This window comes from Scyliorhinus torazame, chromosome 11, assembly GCF_047496885.1.
Source record: "Scyliorhinus torazame isolate Kashiwa2021f chromosome 11, sScyTor2.1, whole genome shotgun sequence".
In the NCBI taxonomy this organism is placed as follows: Eukaryota; Metazoa; Chordata; class Chondrichthyes; order Carcharhiniformes; family Scyliorhinidae; genus Scyliorhinus; species Scyliorhinus torazame.
The window spans coordinates 251,379,954-251,406,969 of record NC_092717.1 but is presented as its reverse complement, the minus strand read 5'-3'; the positions used below and the strand labels follow the sequence as shown (position 1 = coordinate 251,406,969).

General features: G+C 56.4%; 1 protein-coding gene across 1 annotated transcript in view; it reads right to left on the bottom strand.

Annotated features, from left to right (window-relative positions):
• Nucleotides 1-27,016, bottom strand: part of LOC140385965 (anion exchange protein 2-like) — a gene marked incomplete at its 3' end in the record, with an annotated part of 360,889 nt that overhangs the window by 144,687 nt on the left and 189,186 nt on the right. Inside the window, exon 3 of the mRNA XM_072468609.1 lies at nt 1,193-1,358. Coding sequence (XP_072324710.1) covers nt 1,193-1,358 — 166 coding nt within the window. The remainder of the gene's footprint in view (nt 1-1,192; nt 1,359-27,016) is intronic.

Below are 27,016 nucleotides of genomic sequence, written 5' to 3'. Positions count from 1 at the left end.
CTCCGGGGAACAGGAGTTCGGGACCCCAGGCAACATTGGAGAGAGAGCAGAAGAGGTTCACAAGGATGGTTCCAGGGATGCGAAACTTTATGAGGATAGATTGGAGAGGTTGGGACAGGTCTCCTGGGAGAGAAAGGGGCTGAGAGGAGGTTTGATGGAGATGTTCAAAATAATAATAGTAATCTTTATTATTGTCACAAGTAGGCTTACATTAACACTGCAATGAAGTTACTGTGAAAAGCCCCTAGTCGCCACATTCCGGCGCCTGTTCGGGTACACGGAGGGAGAATTCAGAATGTCCAATACACCTAACAGCACATCTTTGGACTGTGGGAGGAAACCGGAGCTCCCGGAGGAAACCCACGCACACACGGGGAGGATGTGCAGACTCCGCACAGACAGTGACCCAAGCCGGGAATCGAACCTGTGGCACTGTGAAGCAACAGTGCCAACCACTGTGCCACCGTAATAATGCGGAGGTTGGAGAGAGTAGATGGCGAGAAACTGTTCCTGCTCGTAAAAGGAAGAACGAGGGGGCACCGGCTTGAAGCAATTTGCAAAAGCAAATATATGAGGGAAAAAACAATTTGTACACAGCGAGTGTTTGGGGCCTGGAATGCACGGCCTGGAAGTGTGGTGGAGGCAGGTTCAATCCAAGTGGTTATTGGGAAAAGGCAGGGGAATAGGCACTGTGTCACAATGCTCGTTTGGAGACTCAGTGCAGACACGATGGGCCGAATGGCCTCCTTCTGCACCCTAACAAATCGACAATGTAGTTTTTCCTTGTAAGTTAACCCTTGGACAGGTACATTCTGGTGAATCGACACTGCAGAGCCAATATACTCCTTGAGGTGTGGTGCCCAGAGCTGTTCACGGTAACTGCATTGTGGTTTAACCAGGGCTTCGTGTATGTGAAACAGGAGAGCGATCCTCTTGTATTCTGCTCCTTGAGGTGGAAACACCAGCATCCCACTCACCGTTTTGATTATTTCTGCCCCCCACCCCCCCTCACCCCAACTCCCAGAGTCCTGCACTATTTCTGGTTCTTCATCTCTTTACAAAGTACTCTGTTCTATCCTTTTCCGCTCTGTTTCCGATCTCTCCGTCTTACTCCCAGGCTTGAGCATTGCAGGGTTCTGACATTCAAATTAAAACAGTGCAGCAGTTTAAACATCACACGCACTAAACTCACATTCAAAATCTGCCTCATCAAAGGTGCGGCGGACTTCATCCACGTTCCGGCTGGGCGCATCATGGAGAAGATCATCAAACCTCTCAACTCCCCAAGTCTTGTTCAGGTCGTCCTCATCCTCATCTTCAATCTTCGGTGATGGTGGAGGAGGCGCATCGCGGTCCGACTGAAAAAGAACAAAAACAACCGTTTTCTAGGTGCTTGCAACTGGCTGTATCCTCTGGAGGGGCCGGAAGCAGATTGTAAAAAGGGGCTGACTTTGAGAATGAGGGGTCCTTGTTTGGAACCTCGCTATCAGGTGGCACTGTCAGGACCCAGCCTCACAAGGGGCAGCTGTCCTTCAGCCCCCCTCCTCGTGAGCACCAGGTATCACAGCCAAACCCTGGTCATGGCCAATTTAAAACAGGGTCCACTCTCCATAGAATCATTCAGCCCAAGGTGCCTCTGCTAGCTCTTTCCTCATAGTCTACAAATGCCACCGTTTCAAGTATTACAGTCAGAAACAGCTTCTTCCCCGCTGTTACCGGACTCCTAAATGACCCTCTTATGGACTGACCTCATTAACACTACACCCCTGTATGCTTCACCCGATGCCGGTGTTTATGTAGTTACATTGTATATGTTGTGTTGCCCTATTATGTATTTTCTTTTCTTCCCTTTTCTTCCCATGTACTTAATGATCTGTCGAGCTGCTCGCAGAAAAATACTTTTCACTGTACCTCGGTACACGTGACAATAAACAAATCCAACCCAAGATGTAGGAATTGTGGCTGACTTAGTCCCCTACCCAGTGGTGTTGAGGCCAGTCTTAGTGTCCTGGCTGAGGCCTGCGTCGCCAGGGGCCCGTACCACCCGAAGTTTGCACTGTCTGCAAGCTCACCACCACCTCTGCAAGAGCATATTTAAAAATAAATTTACGGGATGTGAACGTCGCTGGCTAGGCCAGCATTTATTGCCCAACCCTAATTGCCCATCAGAAGGTGGGGGTGAGCTGCCTTCTTGAACCGCTGCAGTCCCTGTGGTGTAGGTACACCCACTGTGCTGTTGGGGAGGGAGTTCTAGGATTTTCACCCAGTGAAGGTGAAGCAATTGAGAATGGGCAACAGACACATCCCATCAAACAAAGAAAGAAAATTGCTATGCCTGCCTCTCTGAGCCCATAGGAAAGTTTCATAAAGCAAGCTCAAAAGAGTTTTGGGCACGAAGGGAATTACGGGATATGGGGAAGGTGGTGTGACAAATGTAGGCATTTCAGATGTATTGTATTCTATGTATTTGCTGCAGGAAGTCTGGGTTAGTGTGTGTATGACTGCTGCAGTACTGTTTTTAAAAATCCGGGTTTGCAAGGCAGCCAGGCTTTGTAGCTACAAGAAGTGCAATTGAAGCATCGTAAAAGTTTGGGCAAATGGCCTTTTGTTTATATTGATAAAGTTCCCTGGGAGTAGATAATTGGAGACACTGCGTTCAGTTTAGTTAAGATTATGTAGCTAATGGGGGGAGCCAGGGAGTTTGAGTTGAGTTTTAGATTGGGATGTGAAGAGAAAACAAGCAGCTGCTCTCAAACAGTTCAGTTAAAGATCTGCCTGAGGACAGATCAGAAATAGCTCATCTCAAGACAGTGAGTTAAAGATTTACCTGTGAACAGGATAGGCAGTATAAACAGTAAATTGAGACAGGCAAGAACCTGCAGCTGGTTCCTGAAGGATATGGTGTTCTCAAAGTGGTTTGTCTAAGACATCGCTTTACAGCAAGTATTCCTTAATACATTTTATTTATTCTTTTAATTTAGAGTACCCAACTCATTTTTTCCAATTAAGGGACAATTTAGCGTGGCCAATCTACCTAGCCTGCACATCTTTGGGTTGTGGGGGCGAAACCCACGCAAACATGGGGAGAATGTGCAAACTCCACACGGACCGTGACCTGGGATCGAACCTGGGACCTCGGCGCCGTGAGGCATCAGGGCTAACCCGCTGCGCCACCGTGCTGCCCCACAGCAAGTATCCCTGAGGTACTAACTGTATTCAAAAGTGGATTTTAGTTTGAGATGGGAGTTGTTTGATATCAGTTACAGGTTATTGTGTCACTGTGTTGATTAGAGAGAGCAATTAAACACGTGGCTACAGGGATGGTGCAGGCGGGAGGGATTCAGATTTCTGGATAACTGGGGCGCTTTCTGGGGAAGGTGGGACCTCTACAGACAGGATGGTCTACATCTGAACCTGCGGGGCACAAATATCCTGGGGGGGAGATTTGTTAGTGCTCTTTGGGGGGGTTTAAACTAATGCAGCAGGGGCATGGGAACCTGGATTGTAGTTTTAGGGTAAGGGAGAATGAGAGTATAGAGGTCAGGAGCTCAGATTTGACGTCGGAGGAGGGGGCCAGTGTTCAGGTAGGTGGTTTGAAGTGTGTCTACTTCAATGCCAGGAGTATACGAAATAAGGTAGGGGAACTGGCAGCATGGGTTGGTACCTGGGACTTCGATGTTGTGGCCATTTCGGAGACGTGGATAGAGCAGGGACAGGAATGGATGTTGCAGGTTCCGGGGTTTAGGTGTTTTAGTAAGCTCAGGGAAGGAGGCAAAAGAGGGGGAGGTGTGGCGCTGCTAGTCAAGAGCAGTATTACGGTGGCGGAGAGGATGCTAGATGGGGACTCATCTTCCGAGGTAGTATGGGCTGAGGTTAGAAACAGGAAAGGAGAGGTCACCCTGTTGGGAGTTTTCTATAGGCCTCCAAATAGTTCTAGGGATGTAGAGGAAAGGATGGCGAAGATGATTCTGGATATGAGCGAAAGTAACAGGGTAGTTATTATGGGAGACTTTAACTTTCCAAATATTGACTGGAAAAGATATAGTTCGAGTACATTAGATGGGTCGTTTTTTGTTCAGTGTGTGCAGGAGGGTTTCCTGACACAGTTTGTTGACAGGCCAACAAGAGGTGAGGCCACATTGGATTTGGTTTTGGGTAATGAACCAGGCCAGGTGTTGGATTTGGAGGTAGGTGAGCACTTTGGGGACAGTGACCACAATTCGGTGACGTTTACGTTAAGGATGGAAAGGGATAAGTATACACCGCAGGGCAAGAGTTATAGCTGGGGGAAGGGCAATTATGATGCCATTAGACGTGACTTGGGGGGGATAAGGTGGAGAAGTAGGCTGCAAGTTTTGGACACACTGGATAAGTGGAGCTTGTTCAAGGATCAGCTATTGCGTGTTCTTGATAAGTATGTACCGGTCAGGCAGGGAGGAAGGTGCCGAGCGAGGGAACCGTGGTTTACCAAAGAAGTGGAATCTCTTGTTAAGAGGAAGAAGGAGGCCTATGTGAAGATGAGGTGTGAAGTTTCAGTTGGGGCGATGGATAGTTACAAGCTAGCGAGGAAGGATCTAAAGAGAGAGCTAAGACGAGCAAGGAGGGGACATGAGAAGTATTTGGCAGGAAGGATCAAGGAAAACCCAAAAGCTTTCTATAGGTATGTCAGGAATAAGCGAATGACTAGGGAAAGAGTAGGACCAGTCAAGGACAGGGATGGGAAGTTGTGTGTAGGGTCTGAAGAGATAGGCGAGATACTAAATGAATATTTTTCGTCAGTATTCACTCAGGAAAAAGATAATGTTGTGGAGGAGAATGCTGAGCTCCAGGTAAATAGATTAGATGGCATTGAGGTAAGTAGGGAAGAGGTGTTGGCAATTCTGGACAGGCTGAAAATAGATAAGTCCCCGGGGCCTGATGGGATTTATCCTAGGATTCTCTGGGAGGCCAGGGAAGAGATTGCTGGACCATTGGCTTTGATTTTTATGTCATCATTGGATACAGGAATAGTGCCAGAGGACTGGAGGATAGCAAATGTGGTCCCTTTGTTCAAAAAGGGGAGCAGAGACAACCCCGGCAACTATAGACCGGTGAGCCTCACGTCTGTAGTGGGTAAAGTCTTGGAGGGCATTATAAGAGACAAGATTTATAATCATCTAGATAGGAATAATATGATCAGGGATAGTCAGCATGGCTTTGTGAAGGGTAGGTCATGCCTCACAAACCTTATCGAGTTCTTTGAGAAGGTGACTGAACAGGTAGACGAGGGTAGAGCAGTTGATGTGGTGTATATGGATTTCAGCAAAGCGTTTGATAAGGTTCCCCACGGTAGGCTATTGCAGAAAATACGGAGGCTGGGGATTGAGGGTGATTTAGAGATGTGGATCAGAAATTGGCTAGCTGAAAGAAGACAGAGGGTGGTGGTTGATGGGAAATGTTCAGAATGGAGTTCTGTCACAAGTGGAGTACCACAAGGATCTGTTCTGGGGCCGTTGCTGTTTGTCATTTTTATCAATGACCTAGAGGAAGGCGCAGAAGGGTGGGTGAGTAAATTTGCAGACGATACTAAAGTCGGTGGTGTTGTCGATAGTGAGGAAGGAAGTAGCAGGTTACAGAGGGATATAGATAAGCTGCAGTGCTGGGCTGAGAGGTGGCAAATGGAGTTTAATGTAGAGAAGTGTGAGGTGATTCACTTTGGAAGGAAAAACAGGAATGTGGAATATGTGGCTAATGGAAAAGTTCTTGAAAGTGTGGATGAGCAGAGGGATCTAGGTGTCCATGTACATAGATCCCTGAAAGTTGCCACCCAGGTTGATAGGGTGGTGAAGAAGGCCTATGGAGTGTTGGCCTTTATTGGTAGAGGGATTGAGTTCCGGAGTCAGGAGGTCATGTTGCAGCTGTACAGAACTCTGGTACGGCCGCATTTGGAGTATTGCGTACAGTTCTGGTCACCGCATTATAGGAAGGACGTGGAGGCTTTGGAACGGGTGCAGAGGAGATTTACCAGGATGTTGCCTGGTATGGAGGGAAAATCTTATGAGGAAAGGCTGATGGACTTGAGGTTGTTTTCGTTAGAGAGAAGAAGGTTAAGAGGAGACTTAATAGAGGCATACAAAATGATCAGAGGGTTAGATAGGGTGGACAGTGAGAGCCTTCTCCCGCGGATGGAAATGGCTAGCACGAGGGGACATAGCCTTAAACTGAGGGGTAATAGATATAGGACAGAGGTCAGGGGTAGGTTCTTTACGCAAAGAGTAGTGAGGCCGTGGAATGCCCTACCTGCTACAGTAGTGAACTCGCCAACATTAAGGGCATTTAAAAGTTTATTGGATAAACATATGGATGATAATGGTATAGTGTAGGTTAGATGGCTTTTGTTTCGGTGCAACATCGTGGGCCGAAGGGCCTGTACTGCGCTGTATTGTTCTATGTTCTATGTTCTAACTGGTAGTTGAAAGCTTATGCGGTTAAAGTTATTAATGCCGTGTTAGTAATAAAGTTTTTTAAATCTACACTGCTGTCTTCTGCTAGGAACCCACTGGAACCTCTCAGTGAGGGAACCTCTGCCACTCTGGACTTTGTAGACTGTGTAAATCACGTGAACTGCTGTCCATTTCTGTGGTTCTTTTACTGTTAAGTTATTCATATGTTGTAAAACTCCTCTTTTCTATCCCTCTGACTGTGTATTTGTGTGTGTGTTAGAGAAGTTGTGATCATCCCCCCCAGACTTGAATGTGTGAATAAACTAAATTCCAGATGTAGTCATAAATAGTTTGTTCTCAGTCATTTTAAAAATTGGACGTCACAAATTGAGGGGTTGGGCAAACACACCTCAACATAGAACATAGAACAATACAGTGCAGTACAGGCCCTTCGGCCCACGATGTTGCACCGAAACAAAAGCCATCTAACCTATACTATGCCATTTTCATCCATATGTTTATCCAATAAACTTTTAAATGCCATCAATGTTGGCGAGTTCACTACTGTAGCAGGTAGGGCATTCCACGGCCTCACTACTCTTTGCGTAAAGGACCTACCTCTGACCGCTGTCCTATATCTATTACCCCTCAGTTTAAAGCTATGTCCCCTCGTGCCAGCCATATCCATCCGCGGGAGAAGGCTCTCACTGTCCACCCTATCCAACCCCCTGATCATTTTGTATGCCTCTATTAAGTCACCTCTTAACCTTCTTCTCTCCAACGAAAACAACCTCAAGTCCATCAGCCTTTCCTCATAAGATTTTCCCTCCATACCAGGCAACATCCTGGTAAATCTCCTCTGCACCCGCTCCAAAGCCTCCACGTCCTTCCTATAATGCGGTGACCAGAACTGTACGCAATACTCCAAATGCGGCCGTACCAGAGTTCTGTGCAGCTGCAACATGACCTCCTGACTCCGGAACTCAATCCCTCTACCAATAAAGGCCAACACTCCATAGGCCTTCTTCACAACCCTATCAACCTGGGTGGCAACTTTCAGGGATCTATGTACATGGACGCCTAGATCCCTCTGCTCATCCACACTTCCAAGAACTTTACCATTAGCCAAATATTCCGCATTCCTGTTATTCCTTCCAAAGTGAATCACCTCACACTTCTCTACATTAAACTCCATTTGCCACCTCTCAGCCCAGCTCTGCAGCTCATCTATGTCCCTCTGTAACCTGCTACATCCTTCCACACTGTCGACAACACCACCGACTTTAGTGTCGTCTGCAAATTTACTCACCCACCCTTCTGCGCCTTCCTCTAGGTCATTGATAAAAATGACAAACAGCAACGGCCCCAGAACAGATCCTTGTGGTACTCCACTTGTAACTGAACTCCATTCTGAACATTTCCCATCAACCACCACCCCCTGTCTTCTTTCAGCTAGCCAATTTCTGATCCACATCTCTAAATCACCCTCAATCCCCAGCCTTCGTATTTTCTGCAATAGCCTACCGTGGGGAACCTTATCAAACGCTTTACTGAAATCCACATCAACTGCTCTACACTCGTCTACCTGTTCAGTCACCTTCTCAAAGAACTCGATAAGGTTTGTGAGGCATGACCTACCCTTCACAAAGCCATGCTGACTATCCCTGATCATATTATTCCTATCTAGATGATTATAAATCTTGTCTCTTATAATCCCCTCCAAGACTTTACCCACTACAGACGTGAGGCTCACTGGTCTATAGTTGCCGGGGTTGTCTCTGCTCCCTTTTTTGAACAAAGGGACCACATTTGCTATCCCCCAGTCCTCTGGCACTATTCCTGTAGCCAATGATGACATAAAAATCAAAGCCAAAGGTCCAGCAATTCCCTGGCCTCCCAGAGAATCCTAGGATAAATTCCATCAGGCCCCGGGGACTTATCTATTTTCAGCCTGTCCAGTATTGCCAACACCTCTTCCCTACGTACCTCCATGTCATCTATTCTATTTACCTGGAGCTCAGCATTCTCCTCCACAACATTATCTTTTTCCTGAGTGAATACTGACGAAAAATATTCATTTAGTATCTCGCCTATCTCTTCAGACTCCACACACAACTTCCCATCCCTGTCCTTGACTGGTCGGTCCTACTCTTTCCCTAGTCATTCGCTTCTTCCTGACATACCTATAGAAAGCTTTTGGGTTTTCCTTGATCCTACCTGCCAAATACTTCTCATGTCCCCTCCTTGCTCGTCTTAGCTCTCTCTTTAGATCCTTCCTCGCTACCTTGTAACTATCCATCGCCCCAACTGAAACTTCACACTTCATCTTCACATAGGCCTCCTTCTTCCTCTTAACAAGAGATTCCACTTCTTTGGTAAACCACGGTTCCCTCGCTCGACGCCTTCCTCCCTGCCTGACCGGTACGTACTTATCAAGAACACGCAGTAGCTGATCCTTGAACAAGCTCCACTTATCCAGTGTGCCCAACACTTGCAGCCTACTTCTCCAACCTATCCCCCCCAAGTCACGTCTAATGGCATCATAATTGCCCTTCCCCCAGCTATAACTCTTACCCTGCGGTGTATACTTATCCCTTTCCATCCTTAACGTAAACGTCACCGAATTGTGGTCACTGTCCCCAAAGTGCTCACCTACCTCCAAATCCAACACGTGGCCTGGTTCATTACCCAAAACCAAATCCAATGTGGCCTCGCCTCTTGTTGGCCTGTCAACATATTGTGTCAGGAAACCCTCCTGCACACACTGTACAAAAAACGACCCATCTATTGTACTCGAACTATATCTTTTTCAGTCAATATTTGGAAAGTTAAAGTCTCCCATAATAACTACCCTGTTACTTTCGCTCAAATTTATTAATCCAATGTAAATTGCAGCAGCTGCTGACGCGAGATCTGTCTGGGTGTCTGGATGAATAAGTCACCGTCTGTCCTTAATTGCCACTAATTAAACAAAACAGGGAAGCTGGAAGCATATTACCACATGGGCTGTTACGGGAATATGAACATACAAGTTCGGACTCCCTTGTTAGTCAGGAATCCACCTCTGTCTTAAGAATATTCATTGTCAATACCTCCTCCACTTCCCAGGCAGGAGAGTTTCAAAAATTCAGAGAGAAACAAACTCTCCTCACCTCCATCAAAAATGGCAGAGCCGTTATTTTAAACTCTGTCCCCCTCGGGAAAACATCCACCTATCAACTCCCCTCCGAATCTGACATCTGACAAGATCATTTCTCATTCCATAACTCCAATGGATACGGGCCCAGCCTGCCCAACCTTCCCTCCTAAGATCCACAGAGAGCTGTGGGGAAGGAGTCCTTGTGTACATTTAAGGCTGAGATAGATCGATTCTTGGCTGGTAATGCTGGCGAAGCAAATTCGAGGGGATGAATGGCCTATTCCTGTTACTATTTCTTATGGTCTAATATCCCCCCCATAAAAGTAATCGGTCAGGGGCGGCACGTGGGGCAGTGGTTATCACTGGGACTACGGCGCTGAGGACCCGGCTGGGTCACTGTCCGTGTGGAGTTTGCACATTCTCCCGGTGTCGTAGGTCTCAGCCCCACAACCCAAAGCTGTGCAGGGTAGGCGGATTGGCCACGTTAAATTGCCCCTTAATTGGAAAAAAAATAATTCGGTACTCTAAATTTAAAAAAAATAAAAGGTATCAGTCGAGTGAACCTTCTCCAAACTGCCTCAAACACATTTCTATCCTTTCTTAAATAAGACGACTAAACTGTACAGTGCTCTAGATGTGACCTCACTCTGTACAACTGCAGCAAAACATCCTTACTTTTATATTCCATTGTAATAAATTACAAGATTTAATTTGCCTTCCTAATCACTTGCTGCATCTGCAGACTAACATTTTCCTGATTCATGTACCAGGACACCCAGGTCCCTCTGTACCTCAGAGTTCTGCAGTCTCTTTCTCTCCATTTAAATGATCTGCTGCTTTTCTATTCTTCCTGCCAAAGTCGACAAGTTCACATTTACCCACATTCTACTGCACCCATTTCCCCACTACTTGAACCTCCATCCCTTTACAGACTCCTTGTGTGTTCTTCACAACTTACTTTCCTAATTATCTTTGTCATCAGCAAAATTAGCAACAATACATTCAGAATGTTAATTTACTGTTCAGATACACAGGTGAAGGGCATCTTAGAGTACTTATAAAGAGAGACTGCTGGCATACTGAGCTGCTGGGCAGGAAGTAAACATACATAATGCTGCACTCTGAGAACAACCCCCCCAAAAGTATTAATGTCTGGTTTCACACTTCGCCAACTGGCTGGGGAGCGATACAACAGGCTACTGAGGTCAAAAGAGAAGTGGATCAGGGCAGCACGGTGGCGCAGCGGGTTAGCCCTTCTGCCTCACGGCGCCGAGGTCCCGGGTTCGATCCCGGCTCTGGGTCACTGTCCGTGGTGGAGTTTGCACATTCTCCCTGTGTTTGCGTGGGTTTCGCCCCCACAACCCAAAGATGTGCAGGGTAGGTGGATTGAACACCCTAAATTGCCCCTTAATTAGAAAAATGAATGGGATACTCTAAATTTAAAAAAAGAGAGAAGTGGATCATAAGTTGAAAAGGATGGGGAATGGAACAGTGAAGTGGGTAAACAGCACTAATTAAAGAGCCAGAAATAGCACAGGTAAACGGTTCGAACAGCCTCGTCTATGCTGCAGAGCCAATTTTTAATCTGTTCCTTTCAACCTTGGTGCTGGTAAACTGATTATGCAACAAAGCTTGAGATTGAAATGTGGCTCAAGATGTTATCAGTTTAACCTCACAGGTCTGGTGCTTTGTTTAGAAAACAAAGCAGAATGCGGGAGGCCGTGAGAAATTTCAGTCTCCGTAACCACCCCGTTCCTGCCAGAAGGTGTGGGCTGTCCCACCCTGGGGGCTTACGCACTCCTCGCGGACGTCCTTCCACCCCTCTGCCCACAACCTGGAAAGCAAAGAAATAAATCAAGGTTCTTTCACTGCCTCCCAATGGGAAAAGTGGAAAAGTGCCAAGGATGCCAGCAAGGAATAAACTGGAATTTATAATAATAATCTTGATTATTGTCACAAGTAGGCTTACATTAGCACTGCAATGAAGTTACTGTGAAAAGCCCCTAGTCGCCACATTCCGGCACCTGTTCGGGTACACTGAGGGAGAATTCAGAATGTCCAATTTACCTAACAGCACGTCTTTCGAGACTCGTGGGAGGAAACCGGAGCGCCCGGAGGAAACCCACGCAGACACAGGGAGAACGAGCAGACTCCGCACAGACAGTGACCCAAGCCGGGAATCGAGCCCAGGTACCTGGCGCTGTGAAGCAATTGTGCTAACCACTGTGCTACCTGGAAATGAATGAAAATTAAATTTTCCAGGCCTCGCAGTATCCTGTAACTTTCAATAAGATCCCCCCTCATCTTTCTAAACTCCAACGAGTACAGACCCAGAGTCCTCAACCCGAACAGGCGCCGGAATGTGGCGACTAGGGACTTTTCACGGTAACTTCATTTGAAGCCTATTTGGAACAATAAGCGATTTTCATTTCATTTAATTTCATGTAGCACAGAGCTTTCTTTTTTTTAAAAATAGATTTAGAGTACCCAATTAATTTTTCCAATTCAGGGGCAATTTAGCGTGGCCAATCCACCTACCCTCCACATGTTTTCACATTACTTCATTGCAGTGTTAATATAAGCCTACTTGTGACACCAAGATTATTGTGATTATGAAGCATGTCCCTGTCACAGATTAACAGAGGCACACAGCATGCGGATCACTTGTCCTTTCCAAACGGCCCTTCAACATTCAAATACCTCCTACAAGTGGTATTCATTAAAGAAATAGTTTAGGCTACACAAGATTCTGGGGAGTGAATTGCTGGTAGGGAATCAAAACACCAAAACATATTCAAATAACATTTGAAATTAGCTCAAAGCTAATAACTGTGATGTGGAGATGCCGGCGTTGGACTGGGGTGAGCACAGTACGAAGTCTTACAACACCAGGTTAAAGTCCAACAGGTTTGTTTCAAATCACTAGCTTTCGGAGCGCTGCTCCTTCCTCAGGTGAATGAAGAGGTATGTTCCAGAAACACATATATAGACAAATTCAAAGATGCCAGACAATGCTTGGAATGCGAGCATTAGCAGGTGATTAAATCTTTACAGATCCAGAAATGGGGTAACCCCAGGTTAAAGAGGTGTGAATTACATCAAGCCAGGACAGTTGGTAGGATTTCGCAGGCCAGATGGTGGGGGGTGAATGTAATGTGACATGAATCCCAGGTCATCGCGCAACAATCACCAGGCAGGAATGTTCCCTTCCAGTCGGGGAACACTTCAGCAGTCAAGGGCATTCAGCCTCTGATCTCCGGGTAAGCGTTCTCCAAGGCGGCCTTCAAGACCCGCGACAACGCAGAATCGCCGAGCAGAAACTTATAGCCAAGTTCCGCACACATGAGTGCGGCCTCAACCGGGACCTGGGATTCATGTCACATTACATTCATCCCCCACCATCTGGCCTGCGAAATCCTACCAACTGTCCTGCCTTGATACAATTCACACCTCTTTAACCTGGGGTTACCCCATCTCTGGATCTGTAAGGATTTAATCACCTGCTAATGGTCGCATTCCAAGCATTGTTTGGCATCTTTGAATTTGTCTATATATGTGTTTCTGGAACATACCTCTTCATTCACCTGAGGAAGGAGCAGCGCTCCGAAAGCTAGTGACATCGAAACAAACCTGTTGGACTTTAACCTGGTGTTGTAAGACTTTGTACTAGGAAACTCTGTGGGAAAGAGTGAAGAGCTCCCTCTGCTGGATATATAGGCTCACACCATCCATTAGCCACTTCATTGTCATAATAGCCAATTCATCCACACCAACAGAGCACTGGGGTAGTAACATCCTGGTTACTGGGGAGCAGAACACCAGAGGTGAAGGGGAAAGAGGCGGAGGGTGGGAAGAGACGGAGGGGGGAAGAGGCGGTGGGAAGAGAGGACGGGGGGGGGGGGGGGAAAGAGAGGACAGGGGGGGCAGGGAGAGAGGACAGGGCGGGGGGAGAGAGGACAGGGCGGGGGGAGAGAGGACAGGGGAGGAAGAGAGAGAACGGGGTTGGGGAGAGGACGGGGGGGGGGGGAGAGGATGGGGAGGAGAGAGGACAGGAGGCAGAGGAGGGGGGAGAGGTGGAGGGGGAGAGGAGGAGGGGGAGAGGAGGAGGGGGAGAGGAGGAGGGGGAGAGGAGGAGGGGGAGAGGAGGAGGGGGAGAGGAGGAGGGGGAGAGGAGGAGGGGGAGAGGCAGAGGGGGAGAGGAGGAGGGGGAGAGGAGGAGGGGGAGAGGCAGAGAGGGAGAGGCGGAGAGGGAGAGGAGGAGGGGGAGAGGCGGAGGGGGAGAGGCGGAGGGGGAGAGGCGGAGGGGGAGAGGCGGAGGAAGAGAGATGGAGGGGGAGAGATGGAGGGGGCGAGGTGGAGGGGGGAGAGGAGGAAGGGGAGAGGAGGACGGGGAGAGGCGGAGGGGGAGAGGACAGGGGGGAGAGGGGGAGAGCTGGAGGAGGGAGAGGAGGAGGGGGAGAGGCGGAGGGGGAGAGGCGGAGGGGGAGAGGCGGAGGAAGAGAGATGGAGGGGGAGAGATGGAGGGGGCGAGGTGGAGGGGGGAGAGGAGGAAGGGGAGAGGAGGACGGGGAGAGGCGGAGGGGGAGAGGACAGGGGGGAGAGGGGGAGAGCTGGAGGGGGGAGAGGAGGAGGGGGAGAGGCGGAGGGGGGAGAGTTGGTGGAGGGGAGAGGTGTAGGGGGAGAGGTGGAGGGGGAGAGGTGGAGGGGGAGAGGTGGAGGGGGAGAGACGGAAGGGGGAGTGGCGGAGGGGGGAGAGGCGGAGGGGGGAGAGACGGAGGGGGAGAGACGGAGGGGGGAGAGACGGAGGGGGGAGAGACGGAGGGGGGAGAGACGGAGGGGGGAGAGACGGAGGGGGGAGAGACGGAGGGGGGAGAGACGGAGGGGGGAGAGACGGAGGGGGGAGTGGAGGAGGGGGAGAGGCGGAGGGGGGGGAGAGGCGGAGGGGCGAGAGACGGAGGGGGGAGAGACGGAGGGGGGAGAGACGGAGGGGGGAGAGACGGAGGGGGGAGAGACGGAGGGGGAGAGAGGCGGAGGGGGAGAGAGGCGGAGGGGAGAGAGGCGGAGGGGGGAGAGGAGGAGAGGGAGAGGAGGAGGGGGAGAGGCGGAGGGGGAGAGGACAGGGGGGAGAGGGGGAGAGCTGGAGGGGGAGAGGAGGAGGGGGAGAGGCGGGGGGGGAGAGTTGGAGGAGGGGAGAGGTGGAGGGGGAGAGATGGAGGGGGAGAGGTGGAGGGGGAGAGGTGGAGGGGGGAGAGACGGAAAGGGGAGTGGCGGAGGGGGGAGAGGCGGAGGGTGGAGAGACGGAGGGGGGAGAGACGGAGGGGGGAGAGACGGAGGGGGGGAGAGACGGAGGGGGGAGAGACGGAGGGGGGAGAGGCGGAGGGGGGAGAGGCGGAGGGGGAGAGAGGCGGAGGGGAGAGAGGCGGAGGGGAGAGAGGCGGAGGGGAGAGAGGCGGAGGGGAGAGAGGCGGAGGGGGGAGAGGCGGAGGGGGGAGAGGAGGAGGGGGGAGAGGAGGAGGGGGAGAGGAGGAGGGGGAGAGGCGGAGGGGGAGAGGACAGGGGGGAGAGGGGGAGAGCTGGAGGGGGGAGAGGAGGAGGGGGAGAGGCGGAGGGGGGAGAGTTGGAGGAGGGGAGAGGTGGAGGGGGAGAGGTGGAGGGGGAGAGGTGGAGGGGGAGAGGTGGAGGGGGAGAGGTGGAGGGGGAGAGGTGGAGGGGGAGAGGTGGAGGGGGAGGGGGAGAGGTGGAGGGGAGGCGGGGGGGGAGAGGCGGAGGGGGGAGAAGACAGGGGGAGAGGTGGAGGGGGAGAGGAGGGGGGGGAGAGGTGGAGGGGGGAGAGACGGAGGGGGGAGAGACGGAGGGGGGAGAGACGGAGGGGGGAGAGACGGAGGGGGGAGAGACGGAGGGGGGAGAGACGGAGGGGGGAGAGACGGAGGGGGGAGAGACGGAGGGGGGAGAGACGGAGGGGGGAGAGACGGAGGGGGAGAGGTGGAGGGGGAGAGGCGGAGGGGGGAGAGGTGGAGGGGGGAGAGACGGAGGGGGGAGAGACGGAGGGAGGAGAGACGGAGGGGGAGAGAGGCGGAGGGGAGAGAGGCGGAGGGGGGAGAGGCGGAGGGGGGAGAGGCGGAGGGGGGAGAGGAGGAGGGGGAGAGGAGGAGGGGGAGAGGCGGAGGGGGAGAGGCGGAGGGGGAGAGGACAGGGGGGAGAGGGGGAGAGCTGGAGGGGGGAGAGTTGGAGGGGGAGAGGCGGAGGGGGAGAGGCGGAGGGGGAGAGGTGGAGGGGGAGAGACGGAAGGGGGAGTGGCGGAGGGGGGAGAGACGGAGGGGGGAGAGACGGAGGGGGGAGTGGAGGAGGGGGAGAGGCGGAGGGGGGAGAGGCGGAGGGGGGAGAGACGGAGGGGGGAGAGACAGAGGAGGGAGAGACGGAGGGGGAGAGGCGGAGGGGGAGAGAGGCGGAGGGGGAGAGAGGCGGAGGGGGAGAGAGGCGGAGGGGAGAGAGGCGGAGGGGGGAGAGGAGGAGGGGGAGAGGAGGAGGGGGAGAGGCGGAGGGGGAGAGGACAGGGGGGAGAGGGGGAGAGCTGGAGGGGGGAGAGGAGGAGGGGGAGAGGCGGAGGGGGGAGAGGTGGAGGGGGAGAGGTGGAGGGGGAGAGGTGGAGGGGGAGAGGTGGAGGGGGGAGAGATGGAAGGGGGAGTGGCGGAGGGGGGAGAGGCGGAGGGGGGAGAGACGGAGGGGGGAGAGACGGAGGGGGGAGAGACGGAGGGGGGAGAGACGGAGGGGGGGAGAGACGGAGGGGGGGAGAGACGGAGGGGGGAGAGACGGAGGGGGGAGAGACGGAGGGGGGAGAGACGGAGGGGGGAGAGACGGAGGGGGGAGAGACGGAGGGGGGAGAGACGGAGGGGGGAGAGGCGGAGGGGGAGAGAGGCGGAGGGGAGAGAGGCGGAGGGGAGAGAGGCGGAGAGGGGAGACGCGGAGGGGGAGAGGCGGAGGGGGGAGAGGAGGAGGGGGAGAGGAGGAGGGGGAGAGGAGGAGGGGGAGAGGCGGAGGGGGAGAGGACAGGGGGGAGAGGGGGAAAGCTGGAGGGGGGAGAGGAGGAGGGGGAGAGGCGGAGGGGGGAGAGTTGGAGGAGGGGAGAGGTGGAGGGGGAGAGGTGGAGGGGGAGAGGTGGAGGGGGAGAGGTGGAGGGGGAGAGGTGGAGGGGGAGAGGTGGAGGGGGAGAGGTGGAGGGGGAGAGGTGGAGGGGGAGAGGTGGAGGGGGAGGGGGAGAGGTGGAGGGGAGGCGGAGGGGGGAGAGGCGGAGGGGGGAGAAGACAGGGGGAGAGGTGGAGGGGAGAGGAGGGGGGGGAGAGGTGGAGGGGGGAGAGGTGGAGGGGGGAAGAGGTGGAGGGGGGAGGGGTGGAGGGGGGAGAGGTGGAGGGGGGAAGAGGTGGAGGGGGGAGGGGTGGAGGGGGGAGGGGTGGAGGGGGGAGAGGTGGAGGGGGAGAGGTGGAGGAGGGAAGAGGCGGAGGGGGCAGAGGCGGAGGGGGCAGAGGCGGAGGGGGTGAGGCAGAGGGGGTGAGGCAGAGGGGGTGAGGCGGAGGGGGCAGAGGAGGGGGAGAGGCGGAGGGGGGAGAGGAGGAGGGAGAGAGGCGGAGGGGGAGAGGAAGAGGGGGGAGAGGACAGGGGGAGAGGTGGAGGGGGGGAGAGGAGGAGGGGGGGAGAGGAGGAGGGGGAGAGGAGGAGGGGGAGAGGAGGAGGGGGAGAGGAGGAGGGGGAGAGGCGGAGGGGGAGAGGTGGAGGGGGAGAGGTGGAGAGGTGGAGGGGGAGAGGTGGAGGGGGAGAGGTGGAGGGGGAGAGGTGGAGGGGGGAGAGGTGGAGGGGGAGAGGTAGAGGGGGGAGAGGCGGAGGGGGAGAGGCGGAGGGGGAGAGGCGGAGGGGGAGAGGCGGAGGGGGAGAGGCGGAGGGGGTGAGGTGGAGGGGGGGAGAGGTGGAGGGGGGAGAGGTGGAGGGGGGAGAGGCGGAGGGGGAGAGGCGGAGCGGGAGAGGCGGAGGGGGAGAGGCGGAGGGGGAGAGGCGGAGGGGGAGAGGCGGAGGGGGAGAGGCGGAGGGGGAGAGGCGGAGGGGGAGAGGCGGAGGGGGAGAGGCGGAGGGGGAGAGGCGGAGGGGGAGAGGCGGAGGGGGAGAGGCGGAGGGGGAGAGGCGGAGGGGGAGAGGCGGAGGGGGAGAGGCGGAGGGGGAGAGGAGGAGGGGGAGAGGAGGAGGGGGAGAGGAGGAGGGGGAGAGGAGGAGGGGGAGAGGAGGAGGGGGGAGAGGTGGAGGGAGGAGAAGTGGAGGGGGGAGAGGCGGAGGGGGAGAGGCGGAGGGGGAGAGGCGGAGGGGGAGAGGCGGAGGGGGAGAGGCGGAGGGGGAGAGGCGGAGGGGGAGAGGCGGAGGGGGAGAGGCGGAGGGGGTGAGGCGGAGGGGGTGAGGCGGAGGGGGTGAGGCGGAGGGGGTGAGGCGGAGGGGGAGAGGCGGAGGGGGAGAGGCGGAGGGGGAGAGGCGGAGGGGGAGAGGCGGAGGGGGAGAGGCGGAGGGGGAGAGGCGGAGGGGGAGAGGCGGAGGGGGAGAGGCGGAGGGGGAGAGGCGGAGGGGGAGAGGCGGAGGGGGAGAGGCGGAGAGGCGGAGGGGGAGAGGCGTAGGGGGAGAGGTGGAAGGGGAGAGGTGGAGGGGGGAGAGACGGAAGGGGGAGTGGCGGAGGGGGGAGAGACGGAGGGGGGAGAGGCGGAGGGGGGAGAGGCGGAGGGGGGGGAGAGGCGGAGGGGGGAGAGACGGAGGGGGGAGAGGTGGAGGGGAAGAGGCGGAGGGGGGAGAGGCGGAGGGGGAGAGGTGGAGGGGGAGAGGAGGAGGGGGAGGGGAGGAGGGGGAGAGGAGGAGGGGGAGAGGAGGAGGGGGAGAGGAGGAGGGGGGAGAGGTGGAGGGAGGAGAAGTGGAGGGGGGAGAGGTGCAGGGGGGAGAGGCGGAGGGGGAGAGGCGGTGGGGGGACAGGAGGAGGGGGAGAGGTGTAGGGGGGAGAGGTGGAGGGAGGAGAAGTGGAGGGGGAGAAGTGGAGGGGGGAGAGGTGCAGGGGGAGAGGCGGAGGGTTGAGAGGTGCAGGGGGGAGAGGCGGAGGGGGAGAGGCGGAGGGGGAGAGGCGGAGGGGGAGAGGCGGAGGGGGAGAGGGAGAGGCGGAGGGGGAGAGGTGGAGGGGGAGAGGCGGAGGGGGGAGAAGACAGGGGGAGAGGTGGAGGGGGAGAGGAGGAGGGGGAGAGGAGGAGGGGGAGAGGTGGAGGGGGAGCGGAGGAGGGGGAGAGGTGGAGGGGGAGAGGTGGAGGGGGAGAGGGGGAGAGGTGGAGGGGAGAGGCGGAGGGGGAGAGGTGGAGGGGGAGAGGCGGAGGGGGGAGAAGACAGGGGGAGAGGTGGAGGGGGAGAGGAGGAGGGGGAGAGGAGGAGGGGGAGAGGTGGAGGGGGAGCGGAGGAGGGGGAGAGGTGGAGGGGGAGAGGTGGAGGGGGAGAGGGGGAGAGGTGGAGGGGGAGAGGCGGAGGGGGGAGAGGCGGAGGGGGGAGAAGACAGGGGGAGAGGTGGAGGGGGAGAGGAGGAGGGGGAGAAGTGGAGGGGGAGAGGAGGAGGGGGAGAGGTGGAGGGGGAGAGGTGGAGGGGGAGAGGCGGAGGGGGAGAGGCGGAGGGGGAGAGGTGGAGGGGGAGAGGTGGAGGGGGAGAGGTGGAACATAAGAACTAGGAGCAGGAGTAGGCCATCTGGCCCCTCGAGCCTGCTCCGCCATTCAATGAGATCATGGCTGATCTTTTGTGGACTCAGCTCCACTTTCCGGCCTGAACACCATAACCCTTAATCCCTTTATTCTTCAAAAAATTATCTATCTTTATCTTAAAAACATTTAATGTAGGAGCCTCCACTGCTTCACTGGGCAAGGAATTCCATAGATTCACAACCCTTTGGGTGAAGAAGTTCCTCCTAAACTCAGTCCTAAATCTACTTCCCCTCATTTTGAGGCTATGCCCCCTAGTTCTGCTTTCACCCGCCAGTGGAAACAACCTGCCCGCATCTATCCTATCGATTCCCTTCATAATCTTATATGTTTCTATAAGATCTCCCCTCATCCTTCTAAATTCCAACGAGTACAGTCCCAGTCTACTCAACCTCTCCTCGTAATCCAACCCCTTCAGCTCTGGGATTAACCTAGTGAATCTCCTCTGCACACCCTCCAGCACCAGTACGTCCTTTCTCAGGTAAGGAGACCAAAATTGAACACAATACTCCAGGTGTGGCCTCACTAACACCTTATACAATTGCAGCAGAACCTCCCTAGTCTTAAACTCCATCCCTCCAGCAATGAAGGACAAAATTCTCTTTGCATTCTTAATCACCTGTTGCACCTGAAAACCAACTTTTTGCGACTCATGCACCAGCACACCCAGATCTCTCTGCACAGCAGCGTGTTTTAATATTTTATCATTTAAATAATAATCCCTTTTGCTGTTATTCCTACCAAAATGGATAACCTCACATTTGTCAACATTGTATTCCATCTGCCAGACCCTAGCCCATTCACTTAGCCGATCCAAATCCCTCTGCAGACTTCCAGTATCCTCTGCACTTTTTGCTTTACCACTTATCTTAGTGTCGTCTGCAAACTTGGACACATTGCCCTTGGTCCCCAACTCCAAATCATCTATGTAAATTGTGAACAGTTGTGGGCCCAACACTGATCCCTGAGGGACACCATTAGCTACTGATTGCCAACCAGAGAAACACCCATTACCCCCCACTCTTTGCTTTCTATTAATTAACCAATCCTCTATCCATGCTACTACTTTCCCCTTAATGCCATGCATCTTTATCTTATGCAGCAACCTTTTGTGTGGCACCTTGTCAAAGGCTTTCTGGAAATCCAGATATACCACATCCATTGGCTCCCGGTTATCTACCGCACTGGTAATGTCCTCAAAAAATTCCACTAAATTAGTTAGGCACGACCTGCCCTTTATGAACCCCTGCTGTGTCTGCCCAATGGGACAATTTCCATCCAGATGCCTCGCTATTTCTTCCTTGATGATAGATTCCAGCATCTTCCCTACAACCGAAGTTAAGCTCACTGGCCTATAATTACCCGCTTTCTGCCTACCTCCTTTTTTAAACAGTGGTGTCACGTTTGCTAATTTCCAATCTGCCGGGACCACCCCAGAGTCTAGTGAATTTTGGTAAATTATCACTAGTGCATTTGCAATTTCCCTAGCCATCTCTTTTAGCACTCTGGGATGCATTCCATCAGGTCCAGGAGACTTGTCTACCTTTAGCCCCATTAGCTTGCCCATCACTACCTCCTTGGTGATAACAATCCTCTCAATGTCCTCACCTGTCATAGCCTCATTTCCATCAGTCACTGGCATGTTATTTGTGTCTTCCACTGTGAAGACCGACCCAAAAAACCTGTTCAGTTCCTCAGCCATTTCCTCATCTCCCATTATTAAATCTCCCTTCTCATCCTCTAAAGGACCAATATTTACCTTAGCCACTCTTTTTTGTTTTATGTATTTGTAGAAACTTTTACTATCTGTTTTTATATTCTGAGCAAGTTTACTCTCATAATCTATCTTACTCTTCTTTATAGCTTTTTTAGTAGCTTTCTGTTGCCCCCTATAGATTTCCCAGTCCTCTAGTTTCCCCACTGATCTTTGCTACTTTGTATGTTTTTTCCTTCAATTTGACACTCTCCCTTATTTCCTTAGATATCCACGGTCGATTTTCCCTCTTTTTACCGTCCTTCCTTTTTGTTGGTATAAACCTTTGCTGAGCACTGTGAAAAATCACTTGGAAGGTTCTCCACTGTTCCTCAACTGTTTCACTATAAAGTCTTTGCTCCCAGTCTGCCTTAGCTAGTTCTTCTCTCATCCCATTGTAATCTCCTTTGTTTAAGCACAAAACACTAGTGCTTGATTTTACCTTCTCACCCTCCATCTGTATTTTAAATTCCACCATATTGTGATCGCTCCTTCCGAGAGGATCCCTAACTATGAGATCATTAATCAATCCTGTCCCATTACACAGGACCAGATCTAGGACCGCTTGTTCCCTCGTAGGTTCCATGACAGACTGTTCTAGGAAACTATCGCGGATACATTCTATAAACTCCTCCTCAAGGCTGCCTTGACATACCTGGTTAAACCAATCAACGTGTAGACTAAAATCCCCCATGATAATTGCTGTACTATTTCTACATGCATCTGTTATTTCTTTGTTTATTGCCTGCCCCACCATAATGTTACTATTTGGTGGCCTATAGACTACTCCTATCAGTGACTTTTTCGCCTTACTATTCCTGATTTCCACCCAAATGGATTCAACCTTATCCTCCATAGCACCGATGTCATCCCTTACTATTGCCCGGATGTCATCCTTAAATAACAGAGCTACACCATCTCCCTTACCATCCACTCTGTCCTTCCAAATAGTTTGATACCCTCGGATATTTAACTCCCAGTCGTGACCATCCTTTAACCATGTTTCAGTAATGGCCACGAAATCATAGTCATTCACAATGATTTGCGCCATCAACTCATTTACCTTATTCCGAATACTACGAGCATTCAGGTAAAGTACACTTATGTTGGCTTTTTTACCTCTGTTTTGAATCTTAACACCTCAATCAGTAACCTCTCCTAAGTTATATTTCCTCTTAACCCTTCTCCTAATTTTCCTTGTCGTCGAACCCATATCTTCATGTAATGACCTGCCGCGTCGCTTACCATTAATGTTTTCACTTCCCGTTTTATTTCTTTTAGTATTCCTGGTCCTATTCACTGAGCTCCCCTCAGTCACTGTACCTTGTACTGTCGCCCTTTTTGATTTTTGACTCTAGCTTCTCTGCCTTACACTTTCCCCCTTACTGCCTTTTGTTTCTGTCCCTGTTTTACTACCTTCCAACTTCCTGCATCGGTTCCCATCTCCCCCCTCCACCTCTCCCCCCTCCGCCTCTTCCCCCCTCCACCTCTCCCCCTTCCACCTCTCCCCCCTCCACCTCTCCCCCCTTCTCCTCTCCCCCCTCTGCCTCTCCCCCCTCTGCCTCTCCCCCCTCCTCCTCTCCCCCCCCCTCCTCTCCCCCCTCCTCCTCTCCCCCCTCCGCCTCACCCGCTCCCCTCGGAGGGGGAGACGTGGAGGGGGGGGAGAGGCGGAGGGGGGAGAGGAGGAGTGGGAGAGGTGTAGGGGGGAGAGGTGGAGGGGGTAGAGGTAGAGGGGGAAGAGGTGGAGGGGGGAGAGGAGGAGGGGGAGAGGACGGGGGAGAGGCGGAGGGGGGAGCGGAGGGGTGGGAGAGGTGTGGGGGGGAGAGGTGGAGGGAGGAGAAATGGAGGGGGGAGAGGTGCAGGGGGAGAGGCGGAGGGGGAGAGGTGTAGGGGGGAGAGGTGGAGGGAGGAGAAGTGGAGGGGGAGAAGTGGAGGGGGGAGAGGTGCAGGGGGGAGAGGTGCAGGGGGGAGAGGCGGAGGGTTGAGAGGTGCAGGGGGGAGAGGCGGAGGGGGGAGAGTAGGAGGGAGGAGAGGTGGAGGGAGGAGAGGTGGAGGGGGGAGAGGCGGAGGGGGAGAGGCGGAGGGGGAGAGGCGGAGGGGGAGAGGTGGAGGGGGAGAGGCGGAGGGGAGAGGCGGAGGGGGGAGAGGCGGAGGGGGGAGAGGCGGAGGGGGGAGAGGCGGAGGGGGAGAGGAGGAGGGGGAGAGGAGGAGGGGGAGAGGTGGAGGGGGAGAGGTGGAGGGGGGAGGAGGAGGGGGAGAGGTGGATGGGGAGAGGAGGAGGGGGAGAGGTGGAGGGGGAGAGGTGGAGGGGGAGAGGTGGAGGGGAGAGGTGGAGGGGGAGAGGCGGAGGGGAAGAGGCGGAGGGGGAGAGGCGGAGGGGAAGAGGCGGAGGGGAAGAGGCGGAGGGGGAGTTGAGGACGGGGGGAGAGGACGGGGGGAGAGGCGGAGGGGGAGAGGCGGAGGGGGAGAGGTGGAGGGGGAGAGGAGGAGGGGGAGAGGAGGAGGGGGAGAGGAGGAGGGGGGAGAGGCGGAGAGGGAGAGGCGGAGAGGGAGAGGAGGAGGGGGAGAGGCGGAGGGGGAGAGGCGGAGGGGGAGAGGCGGAGGGGGAGAGGCGGAGGGGGAGAGGCGGAGGGGGAGAGGCGGAGGGGGAGAGGCGGAGGGGGGAGAGGCGGAGGGGGAGAGGCGGAGAGGGGAGAGATGGAGGGGGAGAGATGGAGGGGGAGAGATGGAGGGGGCGAGGTGGAGGGGGAGAGGCGGAGGGGGAGAGACGGAAGGGGGGAGAGGCGGAGGGGGGAGAGACGGAGGGGGGAGAGACGGAGGGGGGAGAGACGGAAGGGGGGAGAGACGGAGGGGGGAGAGACGGAGGGGGGAGAGACGGAGGGGGGAGAGACGGAGGGGGAGAGGCGGAGGGGGGGAGAGGCGGAGGGGGGGAGAGGCGGAGGGGGGAGAGACGGAGGGGGGAGAGACGGAGGGGGGAGAGACGGAGGGGGGAGAGACGGAGGGAGGAGAGACGGAGGGGGAGAGAGGCGGAGGGGAGAGAGGCGGAGGGGGGAGAGGCGGAGGGGGGAGAGGAGGAGGGGGAGAGGAGGAGGGGGAGAGGCGGAGGGGGAGAGGACAGGGGGGAGAGGGGGAGAGCTGGAGGGGGGAGGAGGAGGGGGAGAGGCGGAGGGGGGAGAGTTGGAGGAGGGGAGAGGTGGAGGGGGAGAGGCGGAGGGGGAGAGACGGAAGGGGGGAGAGGCGGAGGGGGGAGAGACGGAGGGGGGGAGAGACGGAGGGGGGAGAGACGGAAGGGGGGAGAGACGGAGGGGGGAGAGACGGAGGGGGGAGAGACGGAGGGGGGAGAGGTGGAGGGGGGAGAGGCGGAGGGGGGGAGAGGCGGAGGGGGGGAGAGGCGGAGGGGGGAGAGACGGAGGGGGGAGAGACGGAGGGGGGAGAGACGGAGGGAGGAGAGACGGAGGGGGAGAGAGGCGGAGGGGGAGAGAGGCGGAGGGGGGAGAGGCGGAGGGGGGAGAGGAGGAGGGGGAGAGGAGGAGGGGGAGAGGCGGAGGGGGAGAGGACAGGGGGGAGAGGGGGAGAGCTGGAGGGGGGAGAGGAGGAGGGGGAGAGGCGGAGGGGGGAGAGTTGGAGGAGGGGAGAGGTGGAGGGGGAGAGGTGGAGGGGAAGAGGTGGAGGGGGAGGAGACGGAAGGGGGAGTGGCGGAGGGGGAAGAGGCGGAGGGGGGAGAGACGGAGGGGGGAGAGACGGAGGGGGGAGAGACGGAGGGGGGAGAGACGGAGGGGGGAGAGACGGAGGGGGGAGAGACGGAGGGGGGAGAGACGGAGGGGGGAGAGACGGAGGGGGGAGTGGAGGAGGGGGAGAGGTGGAGGAGGGGGAGAGGCGGAGGGGGGGGAGAGGCGGAGGGGGGAGAGACGGAGGGGGGAGAGACGGAGGGGGGAGAGACGGAGGGGGGAGAGACGGAGGGGGAGAGAGGCGGAGGGGGAGAGAGGCGGAGGGGGAGAGAGGCGGAGGGGGAGAGAGGCGGAGGGGAGAGAGGAGGAGGGGGAGAGGAGGAGGGGGAGAGGCGGAGGGGGAGAGGACAGGGGGGAGAGGGGGAGAGCTGGAGGGGGGAGAGGAGGAGGGGGAGAGGCGGAGGGGGGAGAGTTGGAGGAGGGGAGAGGTGGAGGGGGAGAGGTGGAGGGGGGAGAGACGGAAGGGGAAGTGGCGGAGGGGGGAGAGGCGGAGGGGGGAGAGACGGAGGGGGGAGAGACGGAGGGGGGAGAGACGGAGGGGGGGGAGAGACGGAGGGGGGAGAGACGGAGGGGGGAGAGACGGAGGGGGGAGAGACGGAGGGGGGAGAGACGGAGGGGGGAGAGGCGGAGGGGGAGAGAGGCGGAGGGGAGAGAGGCGGAGGGGAGAGAGGCGGAGGGGAGAGAGGCGGAGGGGGAGAGGCGGAGGGGGGAGAGGAGGAGGGGGAGAGGAGGAGGGGGAGAGGCGGAGGGGGAGAGGACAGCGGGGAGAGGGGGAGAGCTGGAGGGGGGAGAGGAGGAGGGGGAGAGGCGGAGGGGGGAGAGTTGGAGGAGGGGAGAGGTGGAGGGGGAGAGGTGGAGGGGGAGAGGTGGAGGGGGAGAGGTGGAGGGGGGGAGAGGTGGAGGGGGAGAGGTGGGAAGGGGGAGAGGTGGAGGGGGAGAGGTGGAGGGGGAGGGGGAGAGGTGGAGGGGGAGGCGGAGGGGGAGAGGCGGAGGGGGGAGAAGACAGGGGGAGAGGTGGAGGGGGAGAGGTGGAGGGGGAGAGGTGGAGGGGGGAGAGGTGGAGGGGGGAAGACGTGGAGGGGGAGGGGTGGAGGGGGGAGAGGTGGAGGGGGGAAGAGGTGGAGGGGGGAGGGGTGGAGGGGGAAGAGGTGGAGGGGGAGGGGGTGGAGGGGGGAGAGGTGGAGGGGGGAGAGGTGGAGGGGGGAAGACGTGGAGGGGGAGGGGTGGAGGGGGGAGAGGTGGAGGGGGGAGAGGTGCAGGGGGGAGAGGTTGCAGGGGGAGAGGCGGAGGGGGGACAGGAGGAGGGGGAGAGGTGTAGGGGGGAGAGGTGGAGGGAGGAGAAGTGGAGGGGGAGAAGTGGAGGGGGGAGAGGTGCAGGGGGAGAGGGGGGAGGGTTGAGAGGTGCAGGGGGGAGAGGCGGAGGGGGGAGAGGAGCAGGGAGGAGAGGTGGAGGGGGGAAAGGCGGAGGGGGAGAGGAGGGGAGAGGCGGAGGGGGAGAGGCGGAGGGGGAGAGGCGGAGGGGGAGAGGCGGAGGGGGTGAGGCGGAGGGGGAGAGGCGGAGGGGGAGAGGCGGAGGGGGAGAGGCGGAGGGGGAGAGGCGGAGGGGGAGAGGCGGAGGGGGGAGAGGCGGAGGGGGGAGAAGACAGGGGGAGAGGAGGAGGGGGAGAGGCGGAGGGGGAGAGGACAGCGGGGAGAGGGGGAGAGCTGGAGGGGAGAGAAGGAGGGGGGAGAGGCGGAGGGGGGAGAGTTGGAGGAGGGGAGAGGTGGAGGGGGAGAGGTGGAGGGGGAGAGGTGGAGGGGGAGAGGTGGAGGGGGAGAGGTGGAGGGGGAGAGGTGGAGGGGGAGAGGTGGAGGGGGAGAGGTGGAGGGGGAGGGGGAGAGGTGGAGGGGGAGGCGGAGGGGGGGAGAGGCGGAGGGGGGAGAAGACAGGGGGAGAGGTGGAGGGGGAGAGGTGGAGGGGGGAGAGGTGGAGGGGGGAAGAGGTGGAGGGGGAGGGGTGGAGGGGGGAGAGGTGGAGGGGGGAAGAGGTGGAGGGGGAGGGGTGGAGGGGGGAAGAGGTGGAGGGGGAGGGGTGGAGGGGGGAGAGGTGGAGGGGGAGAGGTGGATTAGGGAAGAGGCGGAGGGGGCAGAGGCGGAGGGGGCAGAGGAGGGGGAGAGGCGGAGGGGGGAGAGGAGGAGGGAGAGAGGCGGAGGGGGAGAGGTGGAGGGGGAGAGGTGGAGG